The sequence below is a fragment of the Pongo pygmaeus genome, chromosome 1, assembly GCF_028885625.2.
Source record: "Pongo pygmaeus isolate AG05252 chromosome 1, NHGRI_mPonPyg2-v2.0_pri, whole genome shotgun sequence".
NCBI classification, from domain to species: domain Eukaryota; kingdom Metazoa; phylum Chordata; class Mammalia; order Primates; family Hominidae; genus Pongo; species Pongo pygmaeus.
Window position 1 is genome coordinate 18,105,664 of NC_072373.2, and position 23,594 is coordinate 18,129,257.

Sequence of the window (23,594 nt, forward strand, 5' to 3'; positions counted from 1 at the left end):
GCCCAGCCTTACAATGATGGGACAAGAAGTATAATTCTCCCACAGGGATAGCAGAAAACATTTGAACAAATGATAAAATCGAGCAAAAATGGCCTCTGCATTCAGACAGACCTTGGCTTTACTTACTAGCCCTGTGCTCTGGGGCCAGTTCTTACTCTCCTACAGAGTGCGTATGTTAGGGATTTTATTGCTTACCTCTAAGTTGTGGCAATTAAAAATAAATAACATATTAACACATGCGACTTTTTTCTTTCTTCCCTTGATTAATCCAACTCCTCCTCCACCATCACCCCCTTCATCCGTGCTCCAGTCTGCTATCTTCAATGCAATAGATTTGGCAGGAGCATCCAGATATGACTTAGGGTAGAACAGTATCTGAGAGGGGGGTGCAGGAGAGGGAGACTAGCACGCTGGGAGGGAGGTAAGAATGAAGTTGTTCTTAAAGACAGGATCCTGGCTGCATATGTTTACAGAGAGGTAAGAAATCAATCCATAGAGTGTTTTTTCTTAATTAGAGAATGTTTTTATAGAACTTTATCTTAAAGAGATAATAGAATAAGCATGCAAAGATGTATATACAAGAATGGTCACTACATTTAAAAAATATTAAAATTTGTGAACAGCCTAAATGTTCAGGAATAGTGATTAATATAAATGATGCAATATCCACATAACTGAATGCTCAGCATCCATTAAAATGCCAATGTATTTCTATATTTGTTGACACATAGGATAATCTCTAAGGTAGATTGTTCAGTGGAAAGCAAAGCTCTTTCCCTCAAACACCTCAGGACATTTAAGCATTAGGGCAATGTCCTGCTGCAATGATAACACTTCTCATTATAACCCTGGATAGGTCACTTTTTCAATACACTTACTTTTGGTGACTGTCACAAAGGCACAGGAGAAAGTTGAGAGGATGAAAAGACTCCCTTTGAAATCTGCCATCTCTCCTCCATCCCTTCTCCTACTCTTTGCCCAGTCTGCAGGACCCTACCCAGTGCCCTCTAATCAGCACCACACTGCCCCTCCCCTACCTTAAACCTTCCTTACCCCAACTCACACCTGGGATCTAAAATTCCCCACTTCTCCGCTAGCTTCAGAGGAGCACAATCTGGCTGAATATGTTCACAGAGTATGAGGGAACAATGGGTTTAACCTACCTGAGTTAGTAACTTTCAATTTTTTTCAATTGCCAGCACTCTTCTTGTTTCGTTGTTGCACCCAAACCCATTTATGCCTAGTGTTCCATTATTGGATTGCTAAGCTGGTGGGAGTTATTCATATCCTACTGTTCAAGGTCATCACCAAGTTCTGATTGCAAAAATTCAAAAAATTGCAACCTCAGGCATAAATGGGTTAATGACCACTGTAACATTAACCAACTAATTAATGTTTTGTGTGTTACAGGCTGAAATGTGTCCCACAAAAAGTCACATGTTGAAAGCCTAATCCCTAACCGGACCTCAGAATGATTCCTTGTTTGCCAATAGGGCCATTACAGATGTAATTGGTTAAGGTGGAGGTCACACTGGAGTAGAATGGGCTCTAATCCATTATGACTGGTGTCCTTACAAAGAAGAGACATTTGAACACACACGTGCATGCATACAGGGAGAACGCCATGTGAGATTAGACTTCTGCTGCCACAAGCCAAGGAGCCACCACAAGCTGGGACAGAGGCCTGGGGCAGGTCCTTCCTGGTCCCTTCAGAGGGAACACCGCCCTGCTGACACCTTGATTTTGGACTTCCAGCCTCCAGAACTGTGAGACAAGAAATGTCTGCTGTTTTAAGCTACCCAGCTTGTGGTAATTTGTGATGGAAGCCTTAACAAACAAATATATTATGTACAGCTTTACCTCCTAATACATACCCTTACATATATATTCACAGAAAATCATACTGCATATACTCTTTCTCCACATCATAAAAATGGGTGTTGGGCTCTCTAGGACACAGGGGAAGAAGACCAAATTTCTCATATTTTCAGGAATAAACTGAGTGCCCCGAAGGTGTAATAGGAACCTTTTACTAACCTCATCTGACTTCATCCTCACACCAGCATTTTGTGTGTAAGGAAGCTGGCTGAGAGCAGTTAAGAAAGATATCCAAAGACGTATAGTTCCAAATGGAACCCGGATCTTTTTATTTAAATTCCAATAATCTTTCCATTATATTAGCCAATGATGGAGCAGAAAGCCGGTCCAGGAGATCCCAGAATAGATCTTTCTAGGCACCCGCTCAGCGTGAGGAGCGGAAGTGGCCTTGCCAAAGGGCCAGTGAGCTCACTTAGGTTAAACGCTGCTTCTTAGCCCTACCTCAAGAGGACACCGTGACTAAGACTGTTTTGTGCCCAGCCTTGGACAGGAAAGCAATTCCCTCCTTTCACAGCATTCTCAGCCTTGACGCTCAATAATAATCGTGATGATAATAGTGGCTTTCTTTTATTGAACACGCATATGTGGTGTACACTGTTAATTCCTTAAAATGCATTATCTCATTTAATATGCCGTCAGTCCATGGCAAGAGGAAGAGTTTTAGGATTATTGGCTTGCAACTAGCTTTCTTATTCCCTGTATTCTCCTGCCTCTACAGCACCCATGATTTTAGTAATGTCAGTCTAGTAAACTTACACTCAGTGTGTTGTCTCAAAAGTTGAAGCAGTGCTAACATCTGGGAAAAGTCATGCCAACATTTCCCAGCTAGCTTTTTTCATGTCACAAGCTCAGCTGACTGTTTCTCACATGATTATCACACATAAGGAGGGAGGGGAGAGCCATGCTAATGAGCATGGATGGCTCTTTTCAATATGGGGCCCTGGAAAATGCATAATTCCTCCTCTTCTCCTTTTCCATACTGTCCCCAGGAATGACCCTTCCTTTATGAATCATTCTATTCTATGATTCAACAAACAGTTAATAGAGACTGCTCTGAAATCATAATTTATGGCATGGATATTAGAATACATTTTAGTGTTAAGTCCTATTCATTTATTAAATAGATGTTTCTTGTGCTTGACTGGGTGTCAGATGTTCTGATGGGTACTGGGATTACAAAGATAAATAAGACACAGTCCTTGTTCTCAAAGTGTTCAAAATATAGTGTTATTTATGCATATGACATATAAAGCTGGTCTTAAAAAGAAAGAGATCCTGTTAGTTTCTGTTAGCTGCAAGACACATTGATGGGTGTAAAATTCTAATCAAGATGGGATTTTATTTTTAAAGCTGCCTGGAGTTATTAGTAAAAATGCCCATGGAGACTCTAAGAATATCCCATTTGGCAGGAAATTATAATTGGGCACAGCAAGTCACACTTCCATGAAGAAAGGCTAGAGACCAAAGAGTAATCAGCTCATGCTCTGATAGCACCAAAAACAAGCCTGCGATGGGATGTCTGATGCATGAAACCCCAGGACCAGACTCCTGACTTTGCCAATGTATGAAGACCATTTGCTGAGCCAATCCAGGGGAGGTTCTCATCGCCTGGTAACCAAACTGCTTCTTTAGCATCAGGCCAGCTCCGGTCTCTTGGAACAACAATAGAATTAGTTCTGTGACAATAGGTGTCTGATGAGAATTTGTCTTAGAGCTTTCTCCCTGTCATCAAATTATGCACCCCCTACCCCATCCTTCCAATCCTTTGAAACCCAACTCAACTCCCATCTCTGTACTCTCTGCTCCGTGCTCATTCATACCTAAGGATAGTTCCACATATTTTAGCACCAATTATTTGTGCTCTGGTGTTGTTCTTGATTTCTTGCACGTAAGTGGTGAGATGAGCCCTCCTGTCCGTTTAAATGGCCAAAATTAGCCTTCTTTTAAAGTAAGTCCATATCACTGCCCTTTTCCTCCTGGGAATCTCTTATGTTACGGTTTCCTCACTTCTTTTGTTTTTATCCCTCTCTCCCCATCTCTAACCTCTTAACTTAGCCGAGAAAATTGAGATGTTTGAAAGGTTTTTTTTTTTTTTTTTTTTTTGGCCAGATTTTATTGGCAAGCAGGGTAAAATGACTGAAATTTACAAGAAACTTCAAAAACATTATAGCCTGGCTATTCCCGTTCTTCACTGAAATTTAAATGAGGCTAAAGTTTAATCCTTCTTTGCCTGTCAAGTTAGATGTCCCCTTAAATTTGGCTTCTGAATCTATTTATCCCATCCTTTCCCCCATTGTCTCCAGATCCAGTATGTTAGCTTAGATACTCAAAGGATTGGTAGTCTGAGTTCCTTCATTTTTATTAGACATGACATCATATTCGTCAATGTTTCTCTGCTTTGTGTAAATATGGATGAATCCCTGGCACTCTACCAGCAGATAATCAATCGGCTGTTTGAACAGGAACTATATTTTAAACATCTTCTTTAACGTCTCATGCAATGATGTACAGCTAAGTTTTTCTTTCTTTCCTGATTAATGAACCTACTCACCATCCATGACCCCAGCTCAAGCATCATCTTATTTTCAGTCTCCCCACTTACCACTCTTTCCCTCTTCCCCTTCCTAATCTCCAGGGGAAATTCACTGCCTTCTCTTCACTCTTCCCCCATCCGTTTATTCACATTACAAGGAGGGCACTTATTCCACTTTTCATATCAGGCATATATACATCAGGTTGGCTGTACAATGATCTCCTGCAGCAGGCTGTGAGCCGTCTTGTGGCCTGTTTTATGTGTGTCTGCAGCACAGCCCATGGATTACAGGAGGCACTCAAAGAATTCTTAACCAGTGGATTGTTTTGACTGGATAATATGGAAAGTCACAAGACGACATTTCTCCTTCACATCCTGGAAGAGACACAGATGGACTCAGGAATGAAAGCCACCTTAACTGAACAGCTTTAACTGGGAAACTTTACCTGGGTCCCACATTCCACCATCCCATGACACCCAGCAAACCCCAAAGGTGCAAGAAGCCTGAGAGATGACAACACAGATCCTCCTTGCTTTGCCCAGATGCCCTGAGACCTGTGGCCCCCAATTGAAAGAAGATATTTTGCAAACCAGAGGAGCCTCGGGAAGTTACCCACAATGCACATGAGGCCCAAATGGCAGAAATCACTCAAGGATCTATTTGAATTTTGACTTAATTCTCCTGGTGGAAGATAGTTTTCCATGGGTTTCTGGTGTTTCTCCACATCTTGCAAGTGAGGCACTGACTGCTCTTTGTTCTGGGCTATGTTTCTAAGGATGAGGACAGCCTGGGAAGATAGAGACGGTATCTCCCTTGGGAGCAACGGGCTGCTGTTTACTGCCCTTTGTAAAAAGATTGGGGTTTGCTAAGCTCAAGGCTCCTCTCCTGTAATGCAACCGGTTGCGTGTGCAGGTGTCATGATCTAGCCCTCTTCACATCCCCTTATGGGAACTGGTCCAGCATGTGGATGTTCTGGCTCCTGCTGTTGCTGTGAGTAATAAACTGTTCTCCATCTCTGAATTAGGAGTCTAATGTCTTCTGACTGCACCCATGAAACTCTGGCAGGCTAATTTGTTGGCTTGTAAGTAGGCTAAAAACTCAGACCCCTGACACTTCGTGAGATCCCCCAGCAGGGTCTTCTTGCCTTTGGTGTGCCCTGATGTCCCCTTCTGTGCATCTTCATATTCTCAGTAGGTTACAGGTGTAGAACCCTGCTGGGGAGACAGGACTGTGTGCAGGACAAACACTCATCGCTGATAGCTGCAGATAGTTCAATGAAGGAAACCAATGTGAGAGGTAAAACTCACGCCCTCCCAGCAAGCTGATGGTGTGTGGTGACATTCACATGAAACGTGAAATATGATGAATAGCTGCACTGTCTGCCCAAGGCAAAGTTCTCTTTATTGTGTGGGACTGGCTGGGGGCAGTAGCATGGCTGAAGGACCGAGAATATCTGTTTCTTGATCCAATCATTTCCAAGCAGCATTCAGTTTTTCTGACAGTGACTGTAGCACTGCTCACAACAAGGGGACTATCTTAATGAGACTTGCCAAAGGATCTTAGCTCTCTTTGGTTGTATTCAAGTAGAATACTTATTTGTTTGTTTGTGCATCTATTAATTTCAAAAAGAGCATAAGGCAGTTTGCAAGGGTTTATAAATTTCAAGAAAGCGTAACTTAAAAAGAGAAAAACAACCTCCCAGAGCACAGCAAGGATCTGTAGTAGCTGAGGGAAGGGAAATGAAAAAACTCTTTCTTCCTGGGTAAGATAGAGAAAAGAGACACAGGCCCATAGCATTAGTGGGGCCTGACTGTTGGGGAAAGGGCAGGACATCTGAGAAGATGCAGAGTGGAGACGGAGAAGGGAGAGGGAGGGGGGTTAATCAGTAGACTTGCCACAGCCTAAAAAATAACCAGTGAAATGGAAGTCAATAGAAGTTACCCAAACTGTAACACAAAGAAACAAAAGGAGTGATTAAAGAAAAAAGACTAAAAGTAAAATAAAAGGCTGGACATGGTGGCTTATGCCTATAATCCCAACACTTTGGGAGGCTAAGGTGGGAGACATTTGAGACCAGGAGATTGAGACCCACCTAGGCAACATAGCAAAATGCAACCTCTACAAAAAAAAAAAAAAAAAAAAAAATTTAACAAATTTGCTGGGCACGATGGCATGTGCCTGTAGTCTTAGCTACTTGGAAGGCTGAGGCAGGAGGATTGTTTGAACCTAAGAGATCAAGGCTGCAGTGAACTATGATTGTGCCACTGCACTCCAGCCTGGGAAACACAATGAGACCCTGTCTCTAAATAGAAAAAAAAAAAAAAAAGAAAGAAAAGAAAATAAGAGAAAAGAAAAAAGAACAGATCATCCAAGAACTGTGTGACAATAGCAAGCAATCTAATATACTTGTTATTGGAATTCTGGAAGGATGCGAGACAGAAAGAGAAAGAGAGAGAGGATAGAGCAGGAGAATTTTCTGAAGATATAGTACATAAAAATTTTCCAAAAATAATAGAAGACACCAAACCAAAAGTCCAAGAAGCTCAGAGAACCCCCAGCAGGATATGAATGCATAAGCCTGTCTCCATTTCTGCTGCCTCTCTCCTAATTCAAGTCCCCATATTTATAGCCCAAACTGCTGCAACAGCTTCTAATTATACATCCTGCCTCCACTCTTGTCCCCCTACTATCCATTTTCCAAACCTCTGTCAGAGAGCTCTTTTAGAAAAGAAACATCACACCCCAGCTTAAATCCTTCTGGTGGTTACCCATAGCACTTACTATTAAATTCAACCTGTTCTGCGTGGCCCACCAGGCCCTGTACCCTTTTGCCTCTCTGCCTAGCTCTCTGCTTCTGCCCCTTATTCATCTGTTTCATTATGCCCCAAGCACACTGGCCCATTTCTGTCGTTTAAACATACCAGGCGTCACCTGCCCCTGGTTCTTGGCCCTTGTCTTCTCTGTGAAATGTGCTGCCTTCAGAATCATGCAAGGCTGGTTCTTTCCCATCCAGTCTTCAAGTCTTAGCTTGAATACATCCTCCTCAGTGATTGTTTTTCAACTTTCCTGCCAAAGAGGTCTGCCTAAGTACTATTGTTATTTTAAAATACAGACAAGGTCTCGTTATGTTACCCTGGCTGGTTTTGAACTCCTGGCCTCAAACAATCCTCCTGCCTCAGCCTCCCAAATTGTTAGGATTATAGGCATGGGACACTGTGTCTGGCCCTGCCTAAGTATTTTTTATCACGTTGTTTTTATTTCCATCTTGGTATTTATCACTATCCAGCTTGTTTATTTGTTCATTTACTTGTCAGTTTTCTTTCTTTTGTGATTAGACTTATGTTCTTTGAGGAAAGAAAATTCCATCAGTCACTTCAGTGTTTAGAACTGTGTCTGATATGATATATAGGCATTCAAGATGTCCTCATTGACTGAATGAGTAATTAGGTGAATTGAAGGAGAAATAATCATTAGCAGCATCGGCTCAGAAAAAGGATGTAATGGTCAAGAGACAGCATCAGTATTTACATTATAGTAAGTGCTAGAGATGACTTTTGGTTGTGGGTACCCAGCTCAGCTGATAGGTAAAGCCAACCATAAGGCAACAAATAATTTATTGAGTGAGGGAAAGTCTCATTTCTTCATTTTAGGAGGCTTGCTGTTTCTGAGTATTCATAGTTCACTGGTTTCCTGGTTTTATAGATATCACCCGGAATCAAACTATAAGGATTGGGAGATTGAGTAAATACAAGTATGTGTCTAAATTTCCTAACACAACCTTGACCTAATTTTTTACAACTATGCGCCGTCTGGACAGATTTTTTTAGATGTCATGTGACTAAGGCCCCGCCTCTCCTTCTGGAGTGAGTGCTGGCAGGTGTCCACATCCCGACTGATACGTCTGTCACTGAGGCCTCATCCACACTCCTGGTTCCCAGAACCCAGCTCACCTTGCCCTGTCCTTGTGAATCCTTTTGCACCCTTTCTCTCCTCCACACCACATGTCCTTTCTGTAGCCACTGTAGCCATGTGTAAAATAGAGAGGGAACGCTAGTGATCTCTCTCACATCCCTTCTGGTCCCCAAACTCTTGCCTTATTTGTCCCAAACAGGACACTGAATCTCCCCTATCCCGTCCCCACCTTCGATTCCCTTTTTCTGCTGCCCCATTCCAGTTGAATGAGAGGTTGTGCTCCATCTCCGTTCCCCCTACTTTTAAAAATAGCTGTCTGCTAACGCTTTATTTCTTCTATGCATAACTACTCTTCAGCTGATGCCATGGGCATCTGTTTTTGTTCAAATATACATATAGCATTCTGTTGCATTTTTACAGTTATTCAAAATGTACAGTGAGGAGCAATAAAGGGGGCCGTTTTTGTTTGTTTGTTTTTAGAGTTGGGGTCTTGCTCTGTTGCTTAGGCTAGAGTGCAGTGGTGCAATCATAGCACACCACAGCCTGGGCTCAAGCATTCCCTCTGCCTCAGCCTTCTGAATAGCTGAGACTACAGGCACGTGTCACCATGCTTGGCTAATGTTTTTATTTTTTATAGAGAAGCAGTCTCTCTCTGTTGGCTAGTCTAGTCTCAAACTCTTGGCCTCAAGCAATTCGCCCACCTCTGCCTTCCAAAATGCTGGGATCACAGGCATCAACCACCATGCCCAGACTTGTTTTTTTGCAAAATCATTTCACAACTTGCTGTACAAGTTTAGCAAGCCCCTTCTTCTCAAGTTTCCTCATCTGCAAAATGAGGAGGTTGCGACTCATAATCTCTGTTAGAGAACAGCAGACCCTGGAAAATAAACATTTTGAAACCCTCAGTTTCCCATCAAGAACTTCGCAAAAGGAAATTCCAAACTGTGAGGAAGGAATTTGCTAAAGCCCCCTCCCAATGTCTGTCTGGATTCTCTGCTATTCCTGAGGTTCCCTGGTTATGATTCTCGTAACCTACACCACTACCTGGGCAGCACCCCCACCGAAAATGGCTAAAGAGTGGATAAAGCATTCTCTTTGCTGATTTAGAGAACAACTAAGACCCAAACTAATATGAAACCCAAGGTACAAACAGCTAAGTAGGTTTCTTTTCAATCCCAGGAAAGCAGCAGAAAGCATTTCTCCAGAATTTCTTTCTCCTCAGGCCCCTCTGCTCTAACTCAAGAGGACTCATACAGATTTGCAGACACTTCCCACCCCTTAGAGATTCCTGCCCATCTCTGGGCCAGGTGGTCTTTGAGCACCATATGGTTTCCCAGTACCCAGAGTTTGTGTAACCTAAAGATCCCGACTGGTGCCCAGGGTAATTAAATAAGACTCTAGTTCAAAGCTCTCAGACCCCCTAGAGGAGACACATCCTCTTCTCAGATGACTTGCAGTGGAAGTCATGAGCCTAGCACCCTGGAGCTCTAAAAGCAGTCCCATTAGGGCATTTCAAAGTTTAATGTACATGCAAATCACCTAGAATCTTGCTAAAACACAAATCCTGAGTCAGCAGGACTGTTTGAAATTCAAAATTCTGCATTTTCAATGAGCTCCCAGGTTGATGTTGTTGTTGCAGGGTGGAGGACCACACTTAGATTGCAACCAACAAGGTTGCAATCTAAAGGAGAGCAAATTATTTTCTATTAAGGGCCAGATAGTAAATACTTTCAGTTTTACAGACCACATCATCTCTGTTGCAACCACTCAACTCTTCCAAAAGCAAATATGGCCAAAAGCAACCATTGGCAATAGTAAATAAATGAGTGTGGCCGTGTTTCAATAAAACTTTATTTACAAAAACAGGCAGTAGCCACAGTTTGCTGACCCTTTCCCTGGTCTGTTTCAGGAATTAGGAGATTCCTCCCATCTAGAACACTCTATACTGTTGACTTCCACATGTAAGCTCCATCACCATGAATGTCTACTGGCATAAAAGCCTTTCCATTGCAGGCTAAAAATATAACAATACCTTAACGACACAGTGACCACCACAGCAAACATTATGAAATACATTCATGAATAGTGACAGGAGGATTGTTCATTCGCAGCCTTTGAGGTTGTCTTCAACTTTTAAACTCTTATATTTCTGTATATAAATAGTCTTCAAAGAGAAGATAAAGCAACTCAAGTTTCTGGATTCTTGCCTTCTTTCCTCAAACCCATTTTTTTGTTTCCTAGATGTGTGTGACAAGGAAAGCATATTAAAAAGAAAAAAAGACTGGGCGCGGTGGCTCACATCTGTAATCCCAGCACTTTGGGAGGCAGAGGTGGGCGGGTCACCTGAGGTCGGGAGTTTGAGACCAGCTTGACAAACACGGGGAAACCCTGTCTCTACTAAAAATAAAAAATTAGCTGGGCGCGGTGGTACATGCCTGTAATCCTAGCTACTCAGGAGGCTGAAGCAGGAGAATCTCTTGAACCCAGGAGGCAGAGGTTGCAGTGAGCCGAGATTGCACCACTGCACTCCAGCCTGGGCAAGAAGAGTGAAACTCCGTCTCAAAAAAAAAAAAAAAAAAAGAGAAAGAAAAAAACATTTTAAAGGGGTAACATAAGGGTCCCTGAATTACCTACCTACTTGGAATTAAATCTAAGCATAGGGTAGGGCTACAGACAAGGTGGCTTGAAGACAGTGGTGATGTTGGCACAGAGATGGTGTGAAGTGCTGCAGCCTCTAGTTACGGGAGTCAGCTCATCTCCCCAGGGCTCTGAGCAGATTTGCCATTGGTTCTTAGCCAATCTGGGGCAGATAGGAGAGAAGCCAGCCTAGGCACTTCTTTTCCCAGAACTTCAGAGTTGGTAAAAGATTCAACTTCTCAAAAATTTAGGCTTCGGGGCGGGTGTGGTGTCACATGCCTGTAATCCCAGCACTTCGGGAGGCCGAGGCGGGTGGATCACGTGGGGTCAGGAGATTGAGACCAGCCTGACCAACATGGAGAAACCCTGTTTCTACTAAAAATACAAAAATTGGCCAGGCATGGTGGTGCATGCCTGTAATTCCAGCTACTTGGAGGCTGAGGCAGGAGAATCGCTTGAACCCAGGAGGCAGAGGTTGCAGTGAACTGACATGGTGCACCGCTGAACTCCAGTCTGGGCAACAAGAGCAGAAACGCTGTCTCAAAAGAAAAAAAAAAAAAGGAAAAAAGAAAATAATCAAAGGCTGGTGCAGTGGCTCACACCTGTAATCCCAACAGTTTGGGAGGCCAAGGCAGACGGATCACTTGAGGTCTGGGGTTCAAGACCAGCCTGGCCAACATGGCGAAACCCTGTCTCTACTAAAAATACTAAAAATTACCTGGGTGTGGTGACACATGCCTGTAATCCTAGCTACTCGGGAGGCTGAGGCAGAATCACTCGAACCCGGGAGGCGGAGGTTGCAGTGAGCTGAGATAGTGCCATTGCTCTCCACCCTGAGTAATAGAGCAAGACTGTATCTCAGCAAATAAAAGTTAAAAAAGAAAATCTAGGGCTTCCACTCAGAATGAGAATGAGCATATTTCCATGCCACATGCTCTGAGAGCCCTGGCGGACTCTTCTCAGTTTGGACTCCAAACACTCTGCTTAAAGTTGGCAGCAAGTATACAATCATCAGCCATAGAGTTGTAGACTTCAGGCCCCCTGGAAAGTTTTTATGAAACACTTCTCCCTACCTAACTCTTTTTGCCCATCCAACCCCACCCAAAAATGCCTTAGGTGGGCCCCCAAGGCCTTGTCTTTTCACGGACCTTAAAATCCAAGAGGTCATAGTGAGCAATATCTGTACGTGTTAAACCAATTGTTGAGGGAAGATCCCTAACTAGTAGTTAAAAATATGAAAATCTAGATACATGTCACCTTCTTTTTAAAAATAGTTCTAACAATAATGTAATGAAAATAACAAACAGTAATTACTAGAAAGAAGACAATCCACCTTATCATTTCTCCCTGTGGTCTCTATCCACGTGAATTTTTAATTGTTTACATAATTTTGTCATTAAAAAAGAAAGTAGGCGTCATCTTTATGAAAGGTAATTTGGAAACATTAATTAGATATCTTAAAGTCAGGTATCCTTTGACATAGCAATTCCATATCTAGAAATGTAACCTGAGGAGATAATTAACAGTGTAGGCATAGATTTAACGAGCAAAATGTTTGTAACAGCAAAAGACAGAAAACAACCCAAAATTCAGTATTAAGGTGTTAATGAAATAAAATATAAATGCCTATGAGGAAGTGGCAGGCAGCCGTCAGAAATTATGTACGTTGGTCCGGTGGAGTCGCTCACGCCTACAGGCACGATCCCAGGCTTTGGGAGGCCAAGGTGCGAGGATTGCTTGAGGCCAGGAGTTCAGTTGAGACCAGCCTGGCCAACAGAGCAAGACCTCATTTCTACAAAAAATTTTAAAATTAGCCAGGCATGGTGGTGGGGTGTGACTGTAGTCCCAGCTACTTGGGAGGCTGAGGTGGGAGGATCATTTGAGCCCAGGAAGTTGAGGCCACAGTGAGCTGTGATCGCAGCACTGCACTCCAGTCTGGGCAACAGAGAGAGACCCTGTCTCAAAATATTAAAAAAAGAAAAAAAAGAATTACAAACATTAAAATATTTTTACCTGTGATCACAGTGCATCTATGACTCCATGTTCTTTGTCACGTATGTATTATCCCCTTTAATAGAAGAAGTGTTTCTTCTGAGCCTTTAAAGCCTAACATACCCTTTTCACAAAATAAGGTAAGACAGCAGGCTGAGAAGCCACCTGCCCTTTGGCAGAGCCTTAAGATGTGGGAGTTGGCTGGGTGCAGTGGCCCACACCTGTAACTCTAGCACTTTGGGAAGCCAAGGCAGGAAGATCACTTAAGGCCAGGAGTTGGAGACAAGCCTGGGCAATGTAGTAAGACCCTATCTCTTAAAAAAAAAAAAAAAAGACATTCGAATGATCAAAAGTCCTGTCTTTCCTGAGCTTTCCAGGCTACCCTCTCCCTTGCTTTTGTGAGGTGCTGACTCAGTGGGAATAGTACTCCTGGAGTATCAGTGAGATTTTCTTTTAAGGCTCTTCTATTTACCATGGCTCTCAAAGAACTCCAGAAGAAGAGCTTAACTATAAGGAAAAAAGAATTATTCTCTAACCTCAACTTAGGAATCAACTCCTACCCAGTTTAATTCAGAGCTAGCCATCTGCACCCAGCAGGTCAGAGTTCTCCCTGAGCTAGGAGTTATAGATGTTGACGTTCTGTGGCATGTCACACTAGGAAAGAGCTATGGTACACAGTAACCCTTTCCTCCAGCTTCAGGAAAAACATTTTCATAATCAAGAAGTAAAAAACCAAAAGCTCTCCTGTACAGTTACCCTTCCCTATCCCATCTTCACATCAGAAGCTCTTTGAAACAGTTAATCCTCTCCCAAGAAATTCATACAGAAATGTGTTTAGCCAAGACCTAAAGTTTTTTACACTGCTTTTAAAAGGTGATAATCTTATTTTAAAATAGATTTCAGTGTCACATATATGTCTCTTTACTTAAGAATCACTAATCAGAAGGCAAGCTGCAGTAACGCCAGAGAAAAATTAAAGCAAGGCTTTGATGACAGCTTCTTTAATCACAGGAATGTTAGAGAAATGTTGCTGTCCCAATTCTAGTTCTGGTGATGCAATGAGGCTTTGTCAAGATTCTGAGATTCTTAGATGACAACAACAACAACAACAACAAAATCCAGAGACTTCGTGTTTTACTGAAAAACTTAAATTGCCAACAGTGGAAGTCTTAATGCAGTGTTTTAGTTTGTCTTTCAAAAGTAGCCACCCTCACAGTGTACATGCTGGTCTAGATGCCCAGCCACAAAGCAAGACCAACAGTGTTTGACCAAGGCTCTCCCATTTATTGTTTCTTTTGATTGCCAGCCCCCAGGTGAAATGCTCATAATAAGCACTATGTAATTTTCCTTTCTGTAGAAATCAACAGCACCTGCTGAAGAAGAACAGCAGCACTTCTATTCATTCTTGAAAACAGGTGTTCACAAAAGTATCTCATAGTGTTCCTTCTGGATTTAGGAGGATGTCACAAAATTGAGATCCGGCATAGTCATATTCCCACAGTTTACACTGCCCACTGTAGGGGGCAGATATCACATGTGCTTCCCAGATTTCCTCATAACTTTGCATTGTTGGCTGCGGATAGAAATTTTATATAACTGCTGTTGACACCAAGCCAGGGATGACCAATGATTTTTCCTGTATAACCTTAGTTCTTTAAACCATAGTTCATTATCCAACTCACTTTTCCATGTAAGACACTTAATTTCTCTTACAATTGCAAATTCTCATCTCAACTCTTTGGTTTCCACTCTTCACTAATTCTGAACATCTGAGTGGCAACACTCAGAATTAGTTTTGGCTCTCTAAGCTGTGAAGATTTAGCAGTTTGTGAAATCTGAATGTGAGATTTGGAATCTGTACTTCTTGTCTTGGTAATTGGTCACAGCCCTTTTTACAAATAATTTCTTTATTTGTAAAATGATGTTTATTCACTTAAAAGATGAAATAAGTAAGATAGCTACAATTAGCGTGAAGCAATATGCAACAAAATATCATATGAATGATAACTAATTCAAGGCAACAATTCTGATTCAGCTCAAAGCTATTTTAGGACTCAGCATAAACCCTACCAAAAGTTGCCAGCTCATGTTTTCTCCAGCTAACCAAGACAATGAGGCCAAATAAGCACTCTTTGCTACTGCCCTGTAGCTTTCTGCAAATTCACTGGTTTTAAGTAGTAGGACTATACAATAAGCAGTAACATTTAACGTTATTTATCAATTATATTTAAGGTGCTGTGCTAGAGGCTAAACATACAGTATTATGCTTAATCCTTACCACAATTGTCTAAGTTTGGTATTTTTTTCCAATGGGTTTTAAATTGTGCCTAGACTCATACAGCTAGTAAATTGCAACTCCTAAGATTTGGATACAGGTCTGTGTAACTATAGAGCAGGATTTCTCTCCAGAGCACTGTTGACATTTGGGGCTGGATAATTGTTTTGAGGAGTTTTCCTGTGCACTGTAGAATGTTTATCAGCTTCCCTGGCCTCTATCCACTAGGTTCCAGTGGCACCTTCTAGGTGTGATAACTAAAAATGTCCCCAGACATTGCAAAATGTTGGGGAGGGGTTGGGGTAAGGGGTGAAAATTGGACACAGTTGAGAACTACTGCTCTAGAACTAGGGATTTGACTACATATTTATCTTTTTTTCCTATGTATTATGCAAATTCTCCTCTTAAAGGTGGATTCCTAAAGTGTTTCATGTTTGTTTTTTCTAATTTTTTATTCTAAAATGTTAAATTATAATAACAACATATGCTCATTATAGCAGATAATACTATAGAGTAATTATATATGAACAACAAATTTATATAGGAATCGTTAGTCTCTTAGTCTCTTCCTCTCATCTGTGCTCACTTTTTGCTTATGTCCAGTTGGATAGCCTCGGCCAATTACTTTGTTTTCCTCCTCAATTCAAATATATATTTCTGGCTGGGCTGTGTGGAGACCTCTTGCCTCTGCAGTGAGAGTTTACTGGTAAGACTACAAGGAATAATTGGTGTCTGAAGTTCCAGAGGCGGTTAGGGGTCCTTCCCACAAGATTCTAACTCTGCCAGGCGTTGTTCATTGACCTCTGGGGAAGTGAGTCCAATTGCTCATCTTTGGCCTTTGGATGGGAAATTTAGGTGAATGTTAGAAAAACCAACTCTAGTCTTGACTTGGGGTCTGATCAAGGACCTAACCAGATTTTGATGGCTCCTCTCTTTCTCGCAGTATCAGATACAAGGACACATTGCCAGCCATAAGTTGCTGAAAATGGCAGAGGGGAAAAGGAGATCCTGCATGCCTTAACTCAAAAGGGACCATCAAGGTAACTTATTAGTCAGACGTTGGGAGTAAAAGATCCCTGTGTCTGCGTTTTGGGTGCCCTGTGCCTACATAAATCCTAAAACCTCAGGTGCCTACATAAATCCTAAAACCTTCCCATCTCCAGCATCCAGTCCAAAGTACCGGGAGTCCCTTACGTGTTTGTCAAATGACTATCTAATAGAATGAATGGCTAATGAGTGAGGTAATTCCTGCTTGACCCTCTGACCGACTTTCTGCCAGCTCTCCAAGGGAGAGGCCAAGAGCCTTTCTCCTCGTACCCTCTTCCCTGGCACCTGCACTCCCGCGTCCCGCGGGCTCACCTTGTGCTGCTTCCACATGGCCCCCAGCGGCTTCACCTCGTGCTTGGCGTGCCGGCCCTCCTCCAGGCACAGATAACACACCGGGGTTCGACAGCTCACGCAGTACATGCTGTAGTTCTCCATTTCATGCTCGGGACACGTGGGGAACTTGCGGGCCGTGCTGCCCCCAGTCGCCCCGGCCCCCGCTCCTCCCGGGCTCTTGCAGCCGCCGCCTCCGCTGGGGGCGCCCTGGGCGGCGCCAGTGGGCCCGGAGGCTGCCTCAGCGGGCGCGGGCGGCGGCGGCGGCTGCACCAGGCGATGCTTGGCGAAGGGTCCCCGGGATGGATGGCACTTGAGCTGGCAGGCAGAGCAGTAGAGGACGTCGCACTGCTCGCAGAGCGTGGCTGCTGGCTCTGGCGGGGTGCGGTCGCACAGCTGGCAGATGGCCACCGCCGCGGCTGCAGACGCCCCCGGCACGGCCCCGCGGCCCTGCTGGTACCGCTGCACGATGGCCTCGAGCAGCCGGTTGCGCTGGAAGCCGCGCAAGCCGCGATGGTCCAGGGAGGCGCTGCGGTGGCACTGCGGGCACGTGATGGAGCTCGAAGACGAGGACAGCGAGGAGCAGGCGGCACCCCGAGCCGCCGCAGCCGAGGAGCCGGGTGGTGCGGGCACCATGGGCAGCACGCGAACCCCGTTGGGGGACTTGAGGCTCGGGGTGTAGGACCCGTAGCCGCTGTCTGTCTCGCTGTACAAGCTGAGCTTGTCCGCGTGGTCTCCGCCACCTCCCGCACCGCCGCCGAGGCCGCCAGCTGCACTCCCGCCTGCACCGCTGCAGGCCGGGCCCGCCGCAGTGTCGTGCTCCAGAGAGGCAGCGGCGGCGGCGCCCGCTGGCAGCCCCGATCCCCGGGAAAGCAGGAGCGGCTGGGGCAGGTGCTGCTCACCGTCCGGGGTCTGCACCGCGATGGTGCGAGCGCAAGGCAGGCAGACATTGTGGGAACAGGGCAGGATGATAGGCTCCCGAAACAGAGAGCCGCACACGGGACACTTCAGCTCTTCCTCCATCGCGGCGCGGGCTGCCCGCGCTGCTTTGCGCTGGGGATGAATGGCCGGAGCTCGGGAGACTGGCGGAGGAGGACCAGCGTGGTGCGCCCCGGTGAGACGGCGGGCGGGGGCATCACACGGGCATGCCCACTTCACAGCCGAGGGGCACGCCCCTCTCTCTGTCCTGTAGCCACCGCCCTAAGATGATTGGGGGGCGAGAGAAGGGAGGGGGTCCTCACCTCCTGCGCGAGGCTCCCGCACCAGCGGCTTCAACCTGCTGCCAGAGTCCGGAGCGGGTCGGCTGCCCTAGCGGTAGCCTGCGAGGAGCTTTAGGTGATGAATCAGCACCAGCGCCGCCGCCGGCTGCAGCGCGCGCCTCCTCTCCACCCCAGGACCAGCGGCCGGGCTGCTGTGCGCTCGCTGCTTCAGCCCCTGGCTCCGGTGGGCGGCTACCCCGAGGCCCCTCTTCTGCCCCCGCCCAGCTCCTTATCGGGGTGATCGCGAGGTGAGCAGGCAGGTGCGAAGGCCGCTCAGCCGTGGGGCTGGGATCAGCACCACGAGGCGGCGGACAGCGCCCGGGAGCCGAAGGTGGGGCTCCAGCTGCCCGCTCGCCGACCCCTGGGCCGCCACCCGTCGGGTCGCTGGGGCCGCGGCCACCTCGGCGGGACCCGACCGGCCCGGAGACAGCCGCTCACCCTCCTCCTCGGCGGCTGTGGACGCCGGCTGACTGCGCCCTGGGGCTTCCTCCCTGCGGCCGGGATTGACCCGCTTCCCTGGTTCCCAGCTGCTGTTCCTGCGGCGCCTCTGACCTTGGCCGCGCGAAGCTGCAGCCGGCGGGCGGAGGGCGAACGCCCGGCTGGCTCGGGAATCCCCTGCCCGCCTCCCTCCCGCCGCTGCCGCTGCCTCCCCGCGCGGCGCGCCGAGGAGTTGTAATTTCCAGAGCAGAGAGTAATGGGGAGGAGGGGGGAGGAGGCTTCAGCTCAGCGAATAAGGGCTCGCCTCTTGCTGCTAGGGAATCAAGGGGCAATTTTAAGGGTTTTGCAGGGAGGATCATTGTTAATAACAATCCATTATTTGGATGGAGATTGCATCTTGAATCAGTACAACGCCCTGCCCCGCCCCGCCCCTGCCATCGTCTCCCTGGGCCACTCCAGTTCCACCCCCCACCCCCAACCCACCGCCATAGAAGGGTGAAAACGGGATCCTAAAAAGCCAGTCGTTTAGAAATGGATAGCCAACATGGCCTGACAGTCGCTTCCTAAAACTATGATAAAGCAAAAAAATCCAGGTCCCAAAATGTCGGGCAGCCTGAAGTCCAAGGGTGAGGTTTTATTTATGAATTGAACCACAAGCCATTTTGTCTCTTCTTTTCAACCAAGGGTGCTCATCCGCGCTCCAGGTCAACTGTGTGCACGGACTGAGCGAGGACACGCGGTGCCGCTCACAAAATGGGGCTTCCCGAGAAAGGCGAGAGCGCGCCCGGGTAGGCCCCGGGGAACCCGGCGCCCCCAGACCCAGCCCTACCCCGCTGCGGATGTGGCGGTGTGCGGCGGGCTGGAAGGCAGCAAGTGGGGACCTTCCTTTTATGAATGGGAAAATCTCCACATTCTCCAACGCCAGCCACGAGCTGCAGGAACAGCCTCCCACCCGCGGCCCCGGCTGTTTGGTCTGCTCGGCTGTTCTTCCCCGCTGCTGCCGAGGGAAGGCTGGGTGGGGGAGGCAGAGGTGGGTGGGGACGAGCAGAAGGAAGTACTGGCAGCGCAGCCGGCTCTGCCTACAGAAGTTTCACGCTGGCATGAAACAGATACAAATTAGGAAATCGTTTATTTAACAACGATATGAATATTGAAGTCATGCCTCCCTCCGTCCCAGGTTCTCTCGTGCTCCAAACAAAGACTAAAGACCGGAGTCGTAGCGCCAGGCGCAGGCCCAGGCTTCTGCTAGTCCCCGGGTGAGGAGGCGCAGGCTGGCGGGGTCAGGCAGGGGGAAGCTGCAGTCTGCGCCCGGGGCTTGGGGCTCGGTGCCTAGGGGACAGGAACCCCTGCAGGGGGACCCCTGGGGAGGGGCGTGGCGACGCGCTCCTGGCCGCAGCACGAAGGCCCAGAGCCTTGGAAGTCAGGACGCCCCGGGACCACTGGCCCCACTCAGCAGCTCGCTTAGGCTTTCCCTCGCTCGGATCCTGAACTACCAAATGAATATTGTCATAATACTCATGTCTGAAAACTAAAAGAGCTAGTTGTAAATACAGACGGCGTTTCCTACTTTCTGTTTTTGTTGTGGGGTCGGCGGTTGGAGTCTCGCTGGGTCGCCCAGGCTGGCGTGCAGTGGCACGATCATAGCTCACTACAGCCTTGAACACCTGGACTCAAGCGATCCTCCTACCTCAGCCTCCCAAGTAGCTGGGACTACAGGCCTGTGCCACCACGCCAGGCTCTGTTTTAAAATCCTATGAACCTTTAGTCCGGCTTTGCAGCTTGCTTCGAGTTTGTGTCAAAGTTGAAGAGCAGGCCAAGCTAAGGCCAGATAGAGCATCGCACAGCATTAAGAGACCTGACTCCACTTCCCCTCAGCTAGGGGGCTTGGAACAATTATTTAACCAGGCATCAGTAGCCACAGATGGGAGATGGTAACAACCTTGTCCTCATCAGCCTTGTGTAGATAAAGCCACAATGAGCTGGATCCTGCCTGCAACTCTCAGATAAGCCTTCCAGAAATGTGCTATGGAATCTACAGGGTCATGTCAGAAATGCAGTGTATGGGTAGGTCTGTAACTGAATGAACTTAAAGATGCATTCCTGTGATCCTAGCAAGTGCCATCATTTACGCCAGCTCAGCCCAGCCTCCTGGTGACCACAGGGAAGTCATAACCTCTTATGGTTCTACTGTGAACAGGTCTGCCCCAGACCAGTAGCCATATGGCTGAGGTCCAGTCTCCTTTGTCATTTTTGGACCAAAACAAACTGCTTGGGGGTAGGGGTGGCCTCCTGGAGGGGTGTGTAACTCCTTTCATGTACAGAAGGACTTACAGTTCAAGCACTCCTCCACTCAGGCTGAGTGTAGTTTCATTTTCCACAGGGAGCAGGTGATCTAGTACATCAGAATTCTACACCTATGCATTTATCATGCACTCTTGTCACCTAAATAACAAAGAGACAGGCTCTCTAAAAGAAGAGGTTTATTTGGGAAAAAAGTACCACAATGGAAAGATGCTTGCCATAGTAAACTCTGTGTGTATTCAGGGAGGTAACAGAAGACAGAGGTTTTTAAGGGAAAAAAATGAGGAAGGTTGCATAATTGTTTCGAAATAATTACCCTTGGCTACAAATATCAATAACAGGGGTGATGCCAGTTCAAGGCTGGACAGGCAGTTGCTGGGCAGATGTCCTGATAGAAGTATTTTTTGGTGTAGGGTTGTGATGGCCTCTGTGCAAGGTTGTAGGTTTTGGAGTCTTTTGCGGTCGTTTTTGTTACGAGACATTTATGCATGAAAACTCTCCCTTCATTGCTCTATTTGTCAGAGTTTTTTTTTTCTGTTTTTCTTTCTTTCTTTTTTTTTTTTTTTTAACATTAGTGACTCCATTTTGATTCTGACAGCTTTCACTCTCTCAATCCCCACCACCTCAATTCTACAACATAAATCAGCTTATCCTTGCACTGTACTTTTGCTAAAACATTGTGCATTTGGGGGATTAGCATCCTACCACTCCTTTGTCTGAACTGCAGTTACAAAGCTAGCTTCAATGCTTCACTGTATATAATCATAATTACTAACAATTGTCAACATTATCTATAAAAAGTCCTCTTTCTGTCTCAACTGTGCCATGAACCATATGCATATAGAGAAGTCATTTTAGTTCTCTGAACCTCTGTTTCTCTCTATTATAAACTTTGGGGATAAAATTCATTGAACTTTAAATTTCCTTCTGGGGCTGGGCGCGATGGCTCATGCCTGTAATCCCAGCACTTTGGGAGGCCAAGGCGGCTGGATCACAAGATCAGGAGTTCGAGACCAGCCTGACCAATATGGTGAAACCCTGTCTCTACTAAAAATACAAAAATTTGGCCGGGTGCGGTGGCTCACACCCGTAATCCCAGCACTTTGGGAGGCCGAGGTGGGTGGATCAAGAGGTCAGGAGATCAAGACCATCCTGGCTAACACAGCGAAACCCCATCTCTACTAAAAATACAAAAAATTAGCCGGATGTGGTTGCGGGCGCCTGTAGTCCCAGCTACTTGGGAGGTTGAGACAGAAGAATGGCATGCACCTAGGAGGTGGAGCTTGCAGTGAGCCAAGATCGTGCCACTGCACTCCAGCCTGGGCGACAGAGGGAGACTCCGCCTCAAACAAACAAACAAACAAACAAACAAACAAACACACAAAAATTAGCCAGACGTGGTGGCGGGTGCCTGTAGTCCCAGCTACTCAGGAGGCTGAGGCAGGAGAATTGCTTGAACCTGGGAGGCGGTGGTTGCAGTGAGGCAAGATGGTGCCACTGCACTCCAGCTTGGGCAACAGAGCAAGACTCTGTCTCAAAGAAAGAAAAAAAAAAAAAAAGAATTCCTTCTGGTTCTACAGTCTCTGTGTATTAGCTATTGTTGAGAATGACATATCCCTTGGCTGGATGTGGTGGCTCATGCCTGTAATCCCAGCACTTTGAAAGGCTGAGGCGGGTAGATCACTTGAGGTCAGGAGTTCAAGACCAGCTTGGCCAACATGGCGAAACCCTGTCTCTACTAAAAATAGAAAAATTAGACAGGCATGGTGGCACATGCTCCCAGCTACTTGGGAGGCTGAGGCACTAGAATTGCTTGAACCCCAGGGGGCAGAAGTTGCAGTGAGCCAAGGTTGCGCTACTGCACTCCAGCCTGGGTGACAGAGTGAGACCCTGTCTAAAAAAAAAAAAAAACAAAAAAACGAATAACATATCTCCCCTTTAAAAAATGACACTCATGAAAAAATTTGATCCCTAAATTGAATGACATATCTATTTTTTTCAAGTCCCTAGTATATTATTAAAGGCTGGGCTGTGGGGTGGGTGAGGCAAGTAATAATATTTTCATTGTAACACTTAACAGTGTGGAATGAGAACCTTATTTAATTTTCAGAACATCTCTGGGAATTAGGCATCACCACATTTCTTCAATTTTAATATGTATATATGTTTACATTTTAATGTTGCTGAAATTAAAAAGTACACTACAATTGATACATACTTCTGCTCTCCCTACTGTTGCTTTGAAAATTTCCTATTAAATTGATGGTGCATCTTATCATCACTTGGACGCATGGAAAGTACATTAGTAATTAAAACTCCACAATCTACTGCTATCAAAGCAGAGAAAAACAGACTCTGCCATGAGTTACCTTGGATAATGTACTGCAGGATGGTTTTTACACTTAAGGGTCCCAGAAACACTCAAGAGGCTGACTAATGTAACCTCTCCTCAAAAAAAAAGCACAAATCAGTTAAATAATTTACTCCAGCTGACACAGCAAGTTAGAAGTAAATCATCTGCATTCCTTTCAGAATGCTTCGAATTTCAAGCATGAAGCAGAATGGAATTTAAGGCTTTATCAGCTAAAATCAGATGCTGTAATCTCAAGTATAAGAATCTCTAAAACGAATTTTTACATGAAAGCTTATGATATTTTTTCTTTTAGTTTTTTGGGTTTTTTTTTTTTTTAACAGTTTAGGTGAATAAAGGAAATTCAATAGAAATCTACAGACCAGAAGCCATCTGGTCTAAAGTAGTTTACATTTAACTCAAAGAAAGTGACCATATCCACATCTAGGCATAGTGTACCAAAGCGTCTCTGCAGCAAAGTTAATGGGAACAATTATCACTAACAACATAAAGCACTCTCCCCAGGGTGTGTAATTGGCTTCTTTTCCAGAAAACACTTTCTCTTGAGTAATCTTAAAATTTAGCCACTTTTCCCTTCAAACATCCTTGATTGGTGCTTAACAACCTTGTTTTAATTTCTG

General features: G+C 45.7%; 1 protein-coding gene across 1 annotated transcript in view; it reads right to left on the minus strand.

Moving 5' to 3' along the window:
• The window catches only part of TRIM67 (tripartite motif containing 67), a 59,513-nt gene extending 40,975 nt beyond the window's left edge, over positions 1-18,538 (minus strand). Inside the window, exon 1 of the mRNA XM_054446170.2 lies at positions 16,588-18,538. Coding sequence (XP_054302145.1) covers positions 16,588-17,628 — 1,041 coding nt within the window. The 5' untranslated portion in view covers positions 17,629-18,538. The remainder of the gene's footprint in view (positions 1-16,587) is intronic.
• Positions 18,539-23,594: the final 5,056 nt, after the last annotated feature.